The sequence below is a fragment of the Artemia sp. Qi Xiang Cuo genome, chromosome 5, assembly GCF_049724085.1.
Source record: "Artemia sp. Qi Xiang Cuo chromosome 5, ASM4972408v1, whole genome shotgun sequence".
Lineage (NCBI taxonomy): Eukaryota > Metazoa > Arthropoda > Branchiopoda > Anostraca > Artemiidae > Artemia > Artemia sp. Qi Xiang Cuo.
Window position 1 is genome coordinate 13940739 of NC_142798.1, and position 18068 is coordinate 13958806.

Sequence of the window (18068 nt, forward strand, 5' to 3'; positions counted from 1 at the left end):
AGGGTCTGTGGGTCCCTTGAGGGTCGGTGGTCCTTTGGGAGCTCGGGGGGGCCTTTGGGTGCCGGGGGGACATTTGGGGACCGGTGGAGGGCCTTTGGGACCCCGTTGGTCCTTTGGGGGCTCGATGGGCCTTTGGGTGGCCCGGGGATGGCCTTTGGGGATCTGGGTGGGCCTTTGGGACCCCGTTGGTCCTTTGGGAGCTTGGGGGGACCTTTGAGGACCGGGGTGGGCCTTTGGGGGTCTGGGTGGGCCTTTGGGCGCTTGGGGGGCCTTGGAGGACCGGGGGCTTCCTTCGGGGTTGGGGTAGGAGGATTGGAACCCTTTGGGGTTGGGTTAGAGGACCTCACAACACTGTTCAAATGAAACTTGTGTATTATAACGACCACAGAGTTTCACCATTAAATTCTCTTCTAAAATCTCTTCAAAATCTTCTTTTAAAATGTCTCTATCTGTTTCGCCGAAATAGCTCCATAACCTGTCTAAAACGGTTTCGCCCAAATAATCCCTAAACGCAAATTCAGCGTGTTCCTTTGTTATTGGCATCTCTGCGCTAACGCATTTCAAATTAATAGGAAACCTTTTCGCGCGCTAAAACAATTCATCGCTAAGATGTTTCTTGCCTAAGTGTTTCCATGGCCTTTGGTTATTAATATCCTTTGGAGTTCGACCAAAAGAGTTGTTCCCGGGGCAAAGACATTAATGATTTGGATCTATTCCTGGAGAAATGTTTCTAGGCGAAAATTTTTAAAGTCTGACAGATGATGTCATTCATTGATTGATCTGTCAAGAAAGGGGAAATTAATTTGTTGTTTCTAAGGGGAATTATTGATTCACGATAGGTGAATTGAGGTCGACAGCACAGGTGTTCCAAGGTCGATGATGTTGTTGTTGTAAGTGCACGCTCTCAGCGAATGTCAAGGTCGTTGTTGTTGTTGTTGACTTGGAAATTTAGGTCATTGACCGATTACGCAATCTTTCTCCCTAGGGAGGCTATGCCCATATTTGGACTCCCGTCAGTATTCTATGCCCATATAAGGAGCCCTGTTTGTACCTCCTGACCCCTCTCTACTAATGTGCAATAGTTATTCCCACGAAACACAGGTGTCCATTTCATTTTCAAATACCTGATATGCTTTAGATTGTATTTACTATATGTTGTTTTCTGGTTTTGGCTTATCTTCTTTTTTGGCTTATCTTCTTTTTTGTTCTACTTTGTGTTCTTTGGTTTCTTGTTGCTCCTGTTTTCTTTTTTTCGTATTCGCCAAAGACGAATTGTTTGATACAGATGACATTATCCCGTTATTTTCTAGCATTATTCACTAACTATAAATTATTTCTTTACTTAAATTTTTCTGCTTTTGTCAAATATTACTTAATTAATTTCTGCCTTAAAACTGCTTTTAAACATTATGTTCATCTGATCTAGATTTACCTTAATCTCTACCCTAATTCTAGGAGTTTCGGTCCAGCGAAAGCAGAAGCAATGCCTTATCTGACTTACAGGCAACTGTCAGCAGCAGTTATTCCTCTCTTTGGAGTGATGAACAACTAATGCCCCCATTAAGCCGATCAAACAGCTATCTTCCACTGCCAAATAGCAATGACAACACGGAATCAGTGTCCGAAGCCAGAGCGGTATTTGGCAGCAATAAATCCAACGTTTTTGCCACGGGTGGTGCTGCATCTACCGACCAGTTTTATGATTCCAAGCCAAACTCTTCAATGGACAATAATGTATCAAGAGCCTCAAGCTCAGTCTTGCTCCAAAATTATGTGCCTGAAAGTTTTGGACCTAGCCAACAAAAGCGAAAAAGTCGAAAACGAAAGACAAAGGCTCTACCAAAGCAAATTTATTTTCAAACTTCTTCTTCTGGTACAGAAAGCGGACAAAGCTTTGGACAGATAATAGAGCGCAAGGCATGTAGTTTCAATGAAACCTTTATAAATTCATATAAAGAGAATACTTTTGAAACCACACCCAGTAACTATAGTTGTCTAGCCTACCATTCACAAATTCCAAATCCAGCTGATATTCCTGGAAATATTCGTCCAGCAAGTCCTCTTAAAAAGGAAAAAAACTTATTTGAAGAAACAGAAAAACTACTAACTAATCTTAAAAGTGTTTTAGAAAAATGTCCAGTTGTTATGATATGTGATAATGATTCTGGTCTTGGATCTACTAATGAATCTTCTAAACATTCACCTAACATATCAAGAGAAAGGACGCCAACGCCTAGCAACTTAAACGCATATCTTTGTGACTTGTCACATCGACAAGACTGTATAAGCCCTCAATTTACATCTAAATTGGAGATCTGCCACGACCAAATGATGACAAAAGAAGAGGAACAACAAACTGTCATTACCTTGCGTACACCTCATCTTCTATCACCATTAGTACCTGAGACAGAGCCTAATTATCAGCAAGGTGTGGGCCTCCTTTTAAATGGACGGACAGAACAGAATAGGCGATCTGTAACTTTTTCTCCTGTAATTTTTGAAGACAATATTAGAAATCATTCATCAATGAGTAATTCGAGTGAAACAACAACAAAATCAAATGTGTCAAATTATTCCAGTAATAATCCTGGACTTGTTACTGGAAGTACGAACCTGAAGGATGGTAAAACTTCTGCAAACCAAGCGACAAATTTGTCAGAGGAAGAAAGAACGCAGTCACACATAAAAGAACTCCAAGATTTTCAAAGTTTGGAGTGTTCTAGTTTGCAACGTGAAAGTGGCGAAAAGCAGGCAGACACAATAATCAAAAATGAGCCGGGTAATGTAAAACTAGGTAGAGAAAATGAGATTCCTAATGAAATAAAAAATCCGCCATTAGACACAAGACAAGGTCCTAGAAAAGAGTTGGACATAGAAATAGGCACTATTATGGAAAAGGCTTCATATAGTGAGAAACACGATCCTAAAAAAGAGCTGAACACATACTTAAACACAGCCATAAAAAACACATCTCATGTTGAGAAACCAGATGCTAAGACCGACTTGGAAAAGTATTTAAATACAACCTTGAATGACGTTTCATCAAAATTGTCAGACCAGCCCGTTTGTCATGAAAAAATACAAGCAGATGAAAGAAAAGGCATCTCAAATATTAATTCAAAAAATTCATTTGAAATTATTGATGTTTCAAGACCGAAAAATTTGGTTGCACTCGGTTCTAGTTCCTTAGAAGAAAAGTCTAGACTGAGAGAAATATTTTCTTTTCTGGAAGATGTAGAAACAACGAACAGAGCTACACTGAAAGAGATGGCAGATTCTTCCACTGAACGGGAAAGAGTACAAAAATACTCGATGAAAAGTGTTTCCTCAATGACGCCAGATGAACTCTGCGATGAAGTCTTAGCTCTTCAGGTAAGGTCGCTAACCTCCATCGTTCAATTTATCCCCTTAAAGAGACTTATATTCATTTAAGTTTACTATTTTGATCATTTCGGTCGCATTTCAATACAATTATTTCATATTTTTGTAGCCCAAACATATAACTAACTAGCAGTAAAGTCTTACAGATGACATGCATTGAAGAGAAAAAAGCGTAACTCTTTTATGAGTAAAAGAGTAAAATTGTTTTGCCCCCCACCCCAACACAAAACTTGAAGGCACCAAACGGATAGGAGAGAGTGCAGAATTGCTCGATGAAGAGGCCAGATAAATTTTGCGCTGAGATTTACGTCGTTTAGGTATGGACGTTAACTCTAATCTTTCCGATTACTTTCATAGCCCTCAAACCTTTGGACACTGAAAATTATATCTTGTTTTTATTTGATATACATTTTTATTTGGACTATAAATTATTTAAATTCTATTAATCTTTTGAATAACTTTCAACAACAATTTTTGTAGATTTAAATTTCGTTGAATGAACTGTTGTTCTTTATACAAGTGGATAAATATTGATTTGTAAAAACAAAAAGCCAAGGGGAAATATCAAAACCTCAAAAAAACGAAAGAAATGGCGAAACTCCAAAAATATAGAAAGACAGTCCAACGACTGTCTTTTGAACACAGTCCAATTCAAAACAAAAAAATGGTTTTGAAGAAGAGCTTCTTAAACTTTAAATTTTAAGATTAAAATTTAAATTTTCAGAATTATCGTCCATTGCCGTTTAGTTTATGATGACGGACATTGCTGAGCCCTAAACTAATACAATTACTGCACCCCTTTGGATGGCATATCTCTAATTTTACTAATTCCTAATTTACAACATTAACCCTAGCGACGGAAAAATGAACTGAGGCCTGGTTTTCACTAGTTGGTGTCTATTTATTCCATTTTCTATAACAAAGCTCAGTTCTAAAATTTAGCCTCACTCTGAGTTGGTAACGATATTTGACCACAAAATTTATAATTATTTTTTCATTCTCTATGAATTTAAGAAAGGATTTAATCTAGCAGCTTTTAGCTTTCATAAGAACAATTCCCTAAAACAGTTGCCAAGTATCTCAAACGCTAATCCTTAATCTGGAGTGCTTAAAAATAAATCAAAAGGAAGGGATTTCATTTTGTTTTTCTCTTAAAAAAAAACTATTTTAAAAACGTACGGAATCGCCTATTTATGATGAAGTTCGCATCGGAATCACCTACTTAGAATCACCAATTTACTGTGAAGTAGAGGAAGTTTTTAGAGAATGTTGTTTTCTTAACAACTAGTTCAGACGCATTGAACTATCACAAAATTCTTTAAGAAAATATTGTTGCTATTTTTGGCTTGAAAATTTTTCGAGACGTCCTATAAGGTTTTTTAAAAGAGCAAAAAGTACTATTATGCTTAGGGTTGTCTTAACTACCTTATAAGATATATTGAAAAAAGTTTAAACAGCAACAAAATCCTTAAAGGATTTTGTCAAAATCTGCGTCTTAAACTTGAGATAAATATCACCTTTCTACTGCAGATTTGCTTTGGGTGTTTTCTGTGGCCCCTCGTGGTAGTTTTTTGGTACTTGTGCCAAGAAGAAAGCACCTGAGGAAGTTTAGGGCATAAAAGAGTGCATATGTTTGGCCACCGTGATAATTTAGAAGGTAGAGAAAACTTTTGTCAGTGTATTTGTTTGGGATCGATTCTGTATCGATTCAGTGTATCGATTCTGTATCGGATTCAGTGTATCGATTCTGAAATTATTTGGGATCGATCTTTATGGAGGGAATAGATTATAGGGCCCCTAGGGAGTAACTACCACATTGATATCAATGATTTTGGTAAGTTTTTGCAATTTCGTATGGGGTATAGGGAAATTTCCTCAGAAATAGTTAAAGGTATTTTTTTTTCTGAGGTCTTATTTTCTTTTTGTAATGGTAATTCTAAATTTAGTTATGCCAGTATCTTATCTATATTTTTTCTCTATTTATAATTTATAACCCATGACTCATATTGCTTGTGCATTTAAATATAAATACTAACCTCCAGTAACAATCAATAGGTAAATGTACTAAATCCCACATTAAAGGTCGATGTATGTATTTTTTTTGTTTAGAACAAATATATCAGGTTTTCTTAGGTTACGTTGTAATGAATGTTATCAATATTTCCGGATGTATTTTCAACCTAAAACAATAAAAAGAAGAAAAACCAATAATTCAGGCTTAAAACAGGTTATTCGAGAGGCAATTGAAATTAAAATCAAAACAAATAGTAATATTTCTTTAAATAGGGATTTGGGCGAATACTCACTTAATGCCTTATATACAAATTTAATTAAAAATGATTTAGCAAATTATATTAAAAAGGCAGTAAACAATACCACTCAACCTGTTATGGAAAGACATTCTGGGCTGGCTGCCAAAAAGGCAAGATTAGCTTTAAGACCTTGTTTTTAAATGTTTTTTATTCCATTTGAATGAATTGTCTTTTTCGCCTCGCTTGATGTACCGGTCCTGGTTGCAGAGGCGCCAATTAGGGGGGGCAGGGGGGGCCATGGCCCCCCTACACTTTGAAAATTACCTTCTTATTTATATTTCACAGCTATTTTCTATTTTAGCTATGTGCTATATTAAACCAGCAACTGGTCCAATAAATACGACCAACAAACTGGTGCCCTAATTATATAATCTTGTTTTGAAATGTCTAAGAGCGAGCGTGTCTACACTATTTTATTTCCGAGTAGGGTTCATTCAAAACTAAGCTTCATGTGGTCAGTACCCGTTTGTTATTGTTCTTGTGAAGAATTCGTTGTAAACTATGAGTTTTGTATATTGCCTTTTTTAGTAGCTGGGAAAGGAAATGTGTTCTAGGGTTTCAAGGGGTTTTGGTCAGCAGATTCTTGACGTTGTTGAATAGTTTATGGGATAACTAGTCCCAGTGGAGTGTATGGGACTGTCGTGAACAGGAAATGTAAGTGATTGGTTTATGGGGTTGCTAAGCGGGGTAGTTTCACCATGGTATTGGGGAGTGATTTTCTGAGTGATTTTATAGTTTTTTCTTCTGTTCTTCTCTAGCCGTGTCTGAGTGAAGTCATGATATAATACTCTTTTAACTATGAGTAAAAAGTGACAACAAACCGTGGATATTTTTTTTGTGAAAAGGCGGAAGAAAAATCAAGAAACTTTAGTGCAAGAAACTGCCAATAGTGTCAGCGCCCAAAGTCTCGGGTTAGTTGAGATAAATTCCCCCACCTGTGACATAATTTCGGAAACAAGCGGAACAAAAAATGGCTCAGATCAACATGAAAGTTCGGTCTGCATCGCTGAACCCCTTGCGGGTTCCAGTAGCAGTCAAGAAACTCTCTCAGATATCTCTAGGACGCGTCACGACAAACCAGCTCAACTTATTCTTGAGAGATATCCGGCTTCCATTTCTAACGGAAGGAAATTCAGTGCACATTACTATAAGACTTATGAATGGATTGAATACTCAAAAAACTTGAATTCCGTGTTTTGTTTTGCTTGCCGCCATTTTTCTATGGGGACTCTAAGGGCTGGAGAAACTACTGGAAAAAGGGCTTTCATTGAGTCAGGATATTGCATGTGGGAAGGCAATTCTGCTCTATTAGAGCAAGATGACGGTTTTGAAAGACATAGGCAGTGTATGTCAGCATGGACGAAATTTAAGATAATGAGTTCTGACACATCGAGATCTATAGCAAATGCCTTAATCCAATCCAGATCTCAAGAGGTTCACGAAAATAGAGATCATGTGAAGTACATTTTTCGCGCTATTTGCTTTCTTGGCCGCCAGGGTCTTGCTTTGAGGGGTCATGACGAATCAGAAACATCTGCTAACCGGGGTAATTTGGTTGAATTGATGGAGGAAATGTCTAAAGGCGACAAAAATCTGAAGGCCAAGTTACAGCGCCGATATGGTCACTATTGCAGTCATCAGAACCAAAATGACGTAGTTACACTGATAGGAAATGCCTTGTGCCAAAAATATTATTTCAGAAGTAAAATCAGCTAATTACTTTGTTATTCCTGTCAAAGAGACAAAAGACGTTTCTAGAAAAGAACAATTAGTGATCCTACTCTGGTACACATCAAATGGAAAAGTAGCGGAGCGACCAATTGACTGCTATCACATGCACAAATTACACGCTGAGAGCTTATCCACCTCAATTTGTGAAACTATAGAAAAGCTTGGTGTAGATTCGATGCTGTGTATTGCCCAATGTTATGATGGCGCATCCGTTATGAGTGGGGAATTTAACGGAGCTCAAGCAAAGTTTAGGGAGAAGGTGCCTCATGCAGTTTATGTACACTGTCACGCCCACAGATTGAACTTGGTTTTGACTGACTGCCTAAAAAATATCAGTGAACTTTCTGAATTTTTCTCTGTGGTGCAAAGACTTTACGCATTTATATCGTGCAGCAATACTCGTCACGAGCTATTTGTGGAATCACAGCGGATTAGCGGGAAAACAGTCTTGGAACTTGAGAAGACTGTCCAGGTTTGCTTTTGTTATGCTGTACGCTCTATTTTAAAAATAAAGGCAAGATTTTATTGTTGTTGTGCTGTGCTTGCCACAGTATCTGATGGTAGCCACAGCAAGGCAGACCTTGAGGCAAAAGGACTACTAGAAAAAATCAAATCTGCCTCTTTTGTCTCAACTTTGCTCATAGTGGAAAAAGTATTAGTCATTGTAAATTATTTATCAGAGCAACTTCAATCCGGAAGTTTGTTGATTTATAAGGCACTTGCACTGATTTCTGGGACATATGAGACACTCCAAAAGCTGAGAAATGATAACGAATGGAACAACTTAAGCAAAAACATATCTGAATTCTTAGCTTTAAACGATATCCAGGAATCGAAATCTCCACAATCAAAAACCAGTGCTCGAAACAAGAGAAGTCAAGCCATTTCCATTCGTCTCAAAGCCTTTCTTTCAAACTCAACAACCGGTAAACGCAATATCAGTCAGCCAGTTAAATCAGACTGCGGTAAACTTCTGTACTTTGAGGTAATAGATCGTTTCACGAGTGAGATGGACCAACGTTTCATGCAGAATATGCCTCTGCTCGAAGCTTTATCTGCCTTCGACCCCTCAAGTTACAATTTTCTCGAAATTTCAAAAGTGGAAAGAGTTATGTGTCATTATCAAGAGATTCTAGGTGTTGACGACCATGCCATAGAATCCCAGCTGTCTCTTGCGAAGCTGCATCTGTCAAAAGGTGATATTTCAAAAATGCATCTTCTTCGAGCTATCGAAATCTTATCCGACCTCCCAGTTGCCTATTCTGCAGTGCTAAAACTGATGAAGCTAGTTGCTACTTTGCCTGTGACCACTACCAGTAATGATCGATTCTTCTCGGCATTAGGGCGTGTGAAAGACTATCTGCGATCGACAATAGGAAACGACAGACTCAGTGATCTCATGATAATGGCCGTTGAAAAATAGGAGTTAAAGAACATGTTTTTGTTTAGATTGGTCGCCGTTTTTGCCACACAGAGACTTTGCTGCTACCCACTCTTTTTTTTATTTTTGCTACCTTTTTTTATTTTTTTTGCACCTTAATTAAAAAAAAATCGAAAACAAATTCCGTGGCCCCCCCTACCTTTTCGTGACTTGGGGCCACTGCCTGGTTGAACTTTACTGAAGTAATGATGCTAGGACTGTTTTGAGAAAATGTTTTAGTTTTAAAAATTGTATTTTATGTGAGTTCTTTTATATTCTTCGTTTTTCTTTTTCCATTTGTTTTGCTGAGAACGTTCTTTGGATATAGGGCTAAAATATTCATTTAAAGTTGCATTCCACTGTTTTATTTAAAAAATTTCCCTATTGTTCTATCTGTTGTTTATGATTTTCAACCTCACATTAAAACTTCCTATCTAGACTGCGCTGAGATAGGAATTTCATCTTGTTCCCTTTGAATTATTGCTAGATTCCACTTCCTTTCATAAAAATATTGCATGTCAAACAGGAAGTTATGCAGAATGTTTTTGGTGTTAAGACATTGACTAGAAACAAACTTAAGTGAATACTTCAGTTGTATATTCAACAGACATCTTCAGGGAAGAATTTTTGGAAAGTTTTTTTTAACTGGAAGTTTTAATACTTTCATTCGGTTTTATACTCTGCTGTTAGCAACACAAATCCTTGGACATCAGGATAAATATCTTTGCGGATGAAAATAAGCACATTTTGAACCTGGTTTATCTAATTAGATAGTCTATCACAGCGGAATCTATTCTTGTGGGTTTGGTGTTAGAAACTTAAAAACAATTTACGAGTAAAACAGATATTAAGACTCTAATGGGATTCAAGCTACTCCAACCGTTGGATACGATCTTGAGGCCACATGTTTTTTTTTAATTCTAGCTCTGAGAAATAGTGGCCAACGTGAATTGTAATAAAACAGTTTCAAGGTATACGAAATTGCTTGATTCAGTGACCATATAATCAAGAAGCATTGCCAGTTTTTAGTTACGGAGCATAGAACCAAGAGCCTTATGAAGAGGGGTTTGTACAGAATAAACATCCTTTATTTAAAAAAAATTTTAAGAAAAGGTAAAGGATACGGCACTAAACCCTTAAAGCCAAAACTGGCGGTGCTGATCTACTTTTCAAGGCTCTTCAGTCAGAAAATGCAATGGAGGGTTTGAGGCCAGCCATTCTGTGCTTTTGCACATCTTTCCTTTTTACCTTCCCCAGATTTCTTCGGGTACCCATTGAGAGCTGAGTTGGCTCTGGCTGAGCTTACAGAGTCAAATCACTGATCCCCGTCCAAAGCAAAATAACCGACCACGCCAGGAATCGAACCCCCGCCCCTCTGACGAAGGATTCAAAACATAGCTCGTCAACCATTCTTATTCATATCTAGGTTTAAGAATATTTGCCACCACCTTTCTAATATAGTCATTTTTGTTGCTCAAATGAATTGCAGATTTGTTAATGACGATTAAGTGATTGCTGTTAGTTAATTGTAATGTTGTTAATGCTAATGTTGTTAATGCTGGTGAATATTTTTGTAAAAAATCGGACGCTAATATCTTTATTTTGGTTAATCTTTCCCTTGGTCTCTCCTATTAATAGTATTATTGATTAAAAACTTGCTATGCAGTTAGTATTGCACGCAACGGAGAACAAAGAGCAAAGTACAATCCAAAAACAAACTTAATCCATACTGAATAAGCAAAACTGCACTGAATAAACCATAGATAATATAGAATATATACATTAAAATAAATGTATAATATGCCTTCTCATAACTGCAATAGGTTTTGATGCAAGAAAAAGATCGGAGACTATCTATTCTAACAAAAGAACTTTCTCAAGAGCGGGAATTAGCTGCTCGTGCTTCTAAAAATGCTGAGAAAGAACTTCGAACACGTCTTGCTACACAGAAAACGCAATATGAAGCCACAAATGTCCGTCTTCAGTCTACTATAGATCAGGTATGTTTTTTTATTCAGATACTATATATTCTTTTAATATAATTTTCTACCTTTTCTGACGTTATTTCTTCAGATTAGTATAGGTGATGATAACGATGAAGTATTTGCGAGGAAGAAGCCCATTTTTTTTATTTATGGAGTTAGGTTATGTGAAATCTTAACGAAATAACGCATGTGTAGTGCTTGAAATAGCCAACTGTCATCCCAAGTCTTGTTTCCTGGACTATCTTTTCCTTTGGTGACTTTCGTGAAATGAGTAAATCATTTCCATTCTGATGTTTCCAAGATTATTTCTAGAAAATTTACATTATAGATTATTTATGAAAAAATTAATAGTTTTCTATAGATAATTTATCGAAAATTTAAGTTTGCAAATTTTGAAAATTTGCGAACAAAATAAAACAAAAATAGTATCTAAAACTCCCAAAAAACAGTGAATTTCGGTAACAATACGCAAGCTCTTTTTGTGAAAATTATTGTTTTTTAATATAGATTCTAAATATATAAAATTTATTAACATAAAGTTACATATCAAAAGTTATAACTCTGCGAATTTTTACCTAATTTTACAAGAAGCTTTAAAAGACAATAAAATATTTGATTGATAATTTTATAACAGAACCTCAGTATATATGCCTAGTTTTACAAAAAGAAAAAGAAAATGGAGTGTTCTGAGGCCATTCGACCTTATTTAATTTGTTAGGGCCTCTGCCTGATTGAATCCTATACAGTGATTTGCTCTTAGTTTTTTGGGATTCAGCCCGTGTCTTGGCATTACTCTAGCTAGAACATTGTTTGCAATAATAATCAAACAATTCGTGGCAACGGACTTTAAATAAAAAAAAATTAGTGCTAATAGTAACCAAAACGGCGAAAAAAGCCTTATTCGCAAAAATTCATTAGTTTAAAGATTAACTAGTGCTAATAGTAATCAAAACTGTGAAAAAAGAAAAAATCGATAAGAACATGCAAGTTCTTTTTATGAAAACTATCTTTTTTCTATGCAAATTCTAAATATATAAAATTCCTTAGTTTGAAGTTACCCATAAAAAATTATGAGTCTGCGACTATTTTCATAAATTTCAAGAAGCTCAAAAAAAAAGAAAAAATCGAAAGCTGCAGGCCATAGAATATTTGCTTGATAAAAAGAGGTTCTTCCATGAAGATTATGTCACCAATGTTGGCACATTAGAGAGCCCTATAGAGGATGATTTCAGCTCTTAAATAGTTGAAGATGATTTCAGCTTCAACTATTAAAATCTAAGGAAAGAGCTCATCTAACCTGAAATTGAAAGTTCTAGTGCCCTTTTTAGGTAGGAAAAGAGATCATGCTGATATAAAATAGCGTTTCTTCCATTTGTGGTACAAAACTAAAATCTTAACCCATAGAGGGCCAAAGCCTTTGAAGTGAAATTCTGAAATACCAAACCTTCCTGGTTTAAGAGGTCATAATGCTGCCCGACGGCGAATGCATTCCTAAAGAAATCTGCATTCCGTAGAAAATAAATGCTTAACAACGTCAACTATTTGCAAGCTTCGTTTGATTGAATTGATTTATTGGAAGCTTCATAAGAATATGAACAAGGATGTACTTTCACATTACCTATTAGGGATAATCTTTAGTGGATCATAAAGTGGGTGGGGTGGGGGTCCTTAATCCACGAAAAGTGTATTTTCAGGGTCACATTCTTTTAAAAGTCAATGAGCCTTCAAATATATAGAGGGGATGGGGAGAATGAGTATCCCTTCATTTTAAGGAGTATTTGGGGCTAAATCTATATTATGGGCGTTGCGAGGTGACGATCCCCCTCTTATTGCAGAAAGGTTTCAAGTGTTGAATTTGAATTCATATTTAACGGATCGAATTTACATGCTTACCTGTATCGAAGGGGGAGGGCTTGGAGGCCACCTTCAATTTATCTCTAAGAACCCCCCTTGAACATTATGAGAATGATGAGCTTAAATTTTATCTTGATACCTCAGACCGACCTCCTCCTCTCACCTGAGAAATATTTTTGGAGTAGAACTTTTTCTGGCATGAGTATGATTCTTGAAGCGCTGCTATTTTGATATTGAATTTTTATTTGAACTTAAGAAAAAATAGCGGTTGGAGTGAGAGCGCCATGCTTCCTTACAGTTAATAGAGTTCTGGATCAATCACTTTGTATAAGAAAATCGTAAGTAAAGAACAAACCGCATAAATACATTCCGAAACTGTAAAAACCAGTTCGTATTAAAATAGATGCACATTATTGATATATAGTATTTGTCATTTAGAAATATAAGGACATTTTTCACCGTTTAATTTTCTATTAGGGGTCGGGCGTCATGGGTGCAGGAAAATTTCTGGGAGGAATTTTCAGGGTTGATTTTAAACGGGGTAATTTTCCATAATTCATATAAAATTGTTTTTTTATTTGTCTTACTTTCTTTTTGGTTCGTCAAATTTACATGTAGAGAGAGTATTCTGGGGAATTATCGGGAGGATATTTTCAGCGGGGAGAGAATTTTCCGGAGGAATTTTTCTGTACGGGTATTTTCCACGGGAGAAATTTTCCATGGGGGGTGGGGGGTCCAAGAATGTTCTCAAAATGATCTGATATTAAGAAAAAACAAATTTTTTTCTAATAGATAATTTGAGAAAGGAGGGAATTGTCCGGAGGGACCTTTCCGGGAAAATTTTATGCAGGAGGAATTTCCCCTTGGGGAATTTTCCACAGGAAGAAGTTTTCTTGGAGGATGAATATTTTGGGGGAAATATTTGACGGATGGGGTGGTTTCTTGACATGATTTGAACAACACGCAGGGATTTAAAAAACAAAACCAAGTTTTACTGATTGAAAGTAAGGAGCAGCATTAAAACTTAAAACTGATAGAATTTCTTCCATATATGAGGTGGCTATCCCCTCCTAGATTTGTCACTCTTTACGGAAAATTCTGACTTTTTGTCCAAATTCTTTAAGAACGACTCCTGAAACGCAAGGGGCTAATTGGAATAAGAAACCTTTTAAAAGCACTAAAAAATATAGCGTAAAGAGTGGAAATTAAAGAGGGGGCAGCTCCCCTCGTATACGGAATGATTTCTGTTCATAAACAGTATTAATGTTACTCCTTACTTTCAGGTGAAATTTTTTTTAATCAACAAAGACATGAAACCTAAAGCGAAGAAAATTACAACAAGTAATCAAGTCAAACATACAATGAATAGAGACAATTACAGGAATAGGGCTATATACCTTCTGTAGGGCTATATGCCCTATATACCTTCTGCTTGCCTTAGGCTTAACTTTGCTCTTTTGAATCCTCTTTTATAAAAAAAAGTTTTTTTAATTAATTTCTTGCTTTTTATTAACATAGTTTTATTTATTGTTTAATAAAAGGAATATCATTTGTAATTCTTTTTTTCATTTTTCTCCTTACGAATCAAGATTTTGGCTTGCTATTTGTCTTTGGAAAAAAATTGCAACAAATTTAAAACATAGTTATATTATCAAATTTTGAATGGATGGCTACGTGGAATGTTGTTCAAACTAAGGAGTTGAAAAGCTTCATAATCTTTCGACTGCTATATACCTTAAGCCATTGTGACCATCATCATGTTACAACCTTAAATGTTGAAAAATATTATTCGACTATGCTCCTCAACACACTCTAAAAGTTTCCACTTAATTCAGTAAGCCGTTTATGAGATATCACAAATATAGCTTTCGACAACCTTGAATGCACACCGTATCTTGATTTAATTCAACATCCCCCTCAACATTCCCTAAAAGTTTTAGCTTAAAACTATAAGCTGTTTGCGAGATATTGCATATGAGTAGGGTGCCTCGTCTGGATTTGCTTCGGGCCCTAGGAATTCCCATGCTATTTGCTTGGGGCCATAGGAACCACGTTCTATAGAGGTCCTAGGAGCCACTGAAATGTATCAAGTTGAATGAACTTTATCTAGGCCATCCCTTAGGTCACTTTTGACCTTTCAAAGAGATTTGCTTGGGGCCCTAGGAATTCCCATGCTATTTGCTTGGGGCAATAGGAACCACGTTCTATAGAGGTCCTAGGAGCCACTGAAATTTGAATAAAAGGAATAGTTTTCTTTACAATTCATATTAGTAAGAGAATTGAATTCAGAGAGAATAGTTTATTTGAGAGGATATTAGTAGAGAATGATGAGTGGTGCATTTACATTATTGGAGATTAATGATGAAGCCGGCAGCAGCAGCAACGACATACGAGTACCAAATGTGGCTGTGGAAATAACCGGTGGTTGTAGACTATGCCTTGAATGGGACGATATGTATGCTAGATACGTGATATCATTAAGCAAATTTAAGCAGGAGGAGCAACTATGTTTTGCTGAAAAAGTGAATATTGTGCATATAACTAAACTTTGGTCAGCATTAGATGTCCTATCGAAATATATTGATAAGAAAAAAATGCATCAGTGAATAATATTGTTGTAATTATGCTCAATAAAATTGTTTCTAAATCAAAGGTATTTTTCATTCTATAGTAGACTAGCGTATATTTTTTAGAGTAGAAAAAATTCTGGTTAGTCTGAAGTTGGTTGTAAGAATGTTAGGACTATAAAAAAATGATACATTTGAGAGAGAGCGAGTCATAGGGAATCTAGTGCTTATGGACAAACGTTTGATTCCAGGCGACGATTTTCTAGACCTGTCTATTCAAAGGAATATATTTTCTCGGGGGCTGCTTGTCGATATGATGAAAACTGATTCTCCATCATTAGACTATTGTATGAAGCATCTACATCGTGGTTCAAATGCGTTTACACAATTTATTGATATATTGATCATGACACAGCAAAATGATATAGTGGATATGGTTTTAAACATTAGTTTAGAAATTTAGGACTTTTTTTAATGAGAAAGATGGTGTTCAAGGATGATTTACTCCTCTCTCTCTATCCCAGACAATTTTTTGTTGTTGCTAGCTCAGTTTCATTGTGGCAGTGAGAGTGTCAACACATGAAAAAATTTGTTCCATGCATGTCCGCTGTGTATGTACACACTGGGCAGCTGGTCATCATGTGAGAATTGCACAATGATTGATGAGTATGATGAAAAGTGTAGATTATGCAATCCGTGTAAATTGCATAAAGAATATGCTGTACCAATTAAAGGTTGTAATTCCTGTCTTTAAGAGGTGTGTGACTCTCATCCTAGAGGACACCAATGCTCCAATTGCCATTATGATAAATGTAATCAGTGGGAGAATACATATATCGGTATAATTGAAAGAAATCCTAAGCGTGATTTTAGTTTAATGCTGTGAGATTGGTATTGTCGTTGTTTTACATTGTTCTGGGAGGAGGAGCCGGGTCAGCGATTCAACTGTTGGAACAACAAAAGAATATGGTTTCTACGTAATCGTTGTGAAGACAATGGGAGTTATGATTATAAGCCCACTGATTTTTATTTGTCTGTGACGGAATGTGATTCGACACTTGAGGACACTGTTTGTGACATTACTTCAAATAGGCAAATTGAAACATTTGAATTCTATAGAATGAATGAGAAAAGTATCATTGACTATACAAAGAGATATGACAAGAGTGGAGTTACACTCTACTGTAGAAAATGTGACCCCGACATTGCAGTACATCAGGATCAGTACACTGTGAATTCAGATAATCTACCTGCACTAGTTGTTGTCGACAAATACCTCTGCCATGTAGAAGATGAAATCTAAAGAGTAGAAAAGTCGTTTTTTATCGTTTATATAAATTTTTATCATTTATTAATAAACAATTTAACATATATTTTTATAACGTTTTATTGGTAGGGAACTAAAATCAATATTAAATACGCTTGTAAGTTTATTTTCAACTAGAAAGTCGTTCAATCGAGATAATTCAACGTAGATGTCGAGAAACTGCTCTTAGGTTTAGCCATGACATCTGAACTTGAAAAAGTGTAGTGCATGAAAGCCATGTGTCTTACTAGTTAAATCTTGGACTCTTTGTTGATTTTGAATAATGGTAGTTCCATTACTTTCAATAAAGCTGCTGATGTATGGAGTGTAGAATTTTTACGATTGGTCAGGAAGAGAGAAAAATTAAATATTCTACTCTGTTTGAAAAATGCATAGCCAATGGCCAGTCTTCAATGTCGATGGACTGCTATTAACAATGATTAAGGTATTGTTAACACTTGGAATTTTTTCAATGAAGTCCGAAGGTAAACAATAGGACTTGTACTGAGACATGTATGGTTCCATACTAAAAGCGTTGATTATTTGGTTTGGTATTATGGTGCTAGGTCTATTAGAACACAGCCGTCGGGTGTGATTTCCTAATAGGTTTCAAATGGACTCAATGATATTAGCGTGATACTCTCAGTCAAAGCATCGGCAAATGTACACTCTAAACGTACATTCTCTGTTCGTACTATGCTCATATCCTGAGTCCCCGACAAGTCTAAAACAATTACCCCATGATTTTTTGAAAACATTGAATCGGTTATTCCATTTTCAAATAGTTGAGAGTCATGATCTAGGGATTGCATGGTCAACTCTTACAGAGCTCTATAAGATTTTTTGTCAAATGATAGAGTGTACAGTGGAATACCATTCACTTTGCACACAAGGCTAGATAGACCGAAAAAATTAAAATCATGGGGGGACTCAGTCCAGGATCCAACGGCACTGCCACTCTTCACAAAGGCCAAAGCCAATTTTGATAGGATTTATCCGTTGATAAATGATGAATCGCTATAGCTACGAGAGCCGGTGGCAATGTGACGTTGATTGGTGATCGTATGGGGGACAAGAAGTTTAATGTTGTTACCATTGGCTCTTAGCTTTTCCACTACCAATGCAACAGAGCTCATAACTTGTTGTTTTCGGACGTGGAAAATTGCCGATGTGACTAAGACATTTGCATCAGATGCTGCAGGAAGTGTTTTCCTCAAAATGAAATTTGATGGGGCCAGTTACAACTTTATGTCAATCTTGACATTGAGGGGTAACCATTGAGATATATTGAATATCTAATGATTTAATTTTCCAACTATATGATACTCCTGGTTCACCGCGGTAATTAACTCACCGTCAGTATTAACACCTGATCAATACTCATAGCACAATGATTGTCCTCTCAACTCCTTGTATGTCTTTGACGTCATCATCATAAGTTCTATGTAGCTTGCATAGTTTGATAAATTATTGCTAATGCTCACCAACGTTCCATTAATAAATACATTAATT

The 18068-nt window shown here is 36.3% G+C and overlaps 1 protein-coding gene across 1 annotated transcript in view; it reads left to right on the forward strand.

Moving 5' to 3' along the window:
- The window catches only part of LOC148951837 (uncharacterized), a 129699-nt gene that overhangs the window by 27432 nt on the left and 84199 nt on the right, over positions 1 to 18068 (forward strand). Inside the window, exons 4-5 of the mRNA XM_089089082.1 lie at positions 1456 to 3372; positions 10668 to 10844. Of these exons, the coding sequence (XP_088945208.1) occupies positions 1456 to 3372; positions 10668 to 10844 (2094 nt within the window). The remainder of the gene's footprint in view (positions 1 to 1455; positions 3373 to 10667; positions 10845 to 18068) is intronic.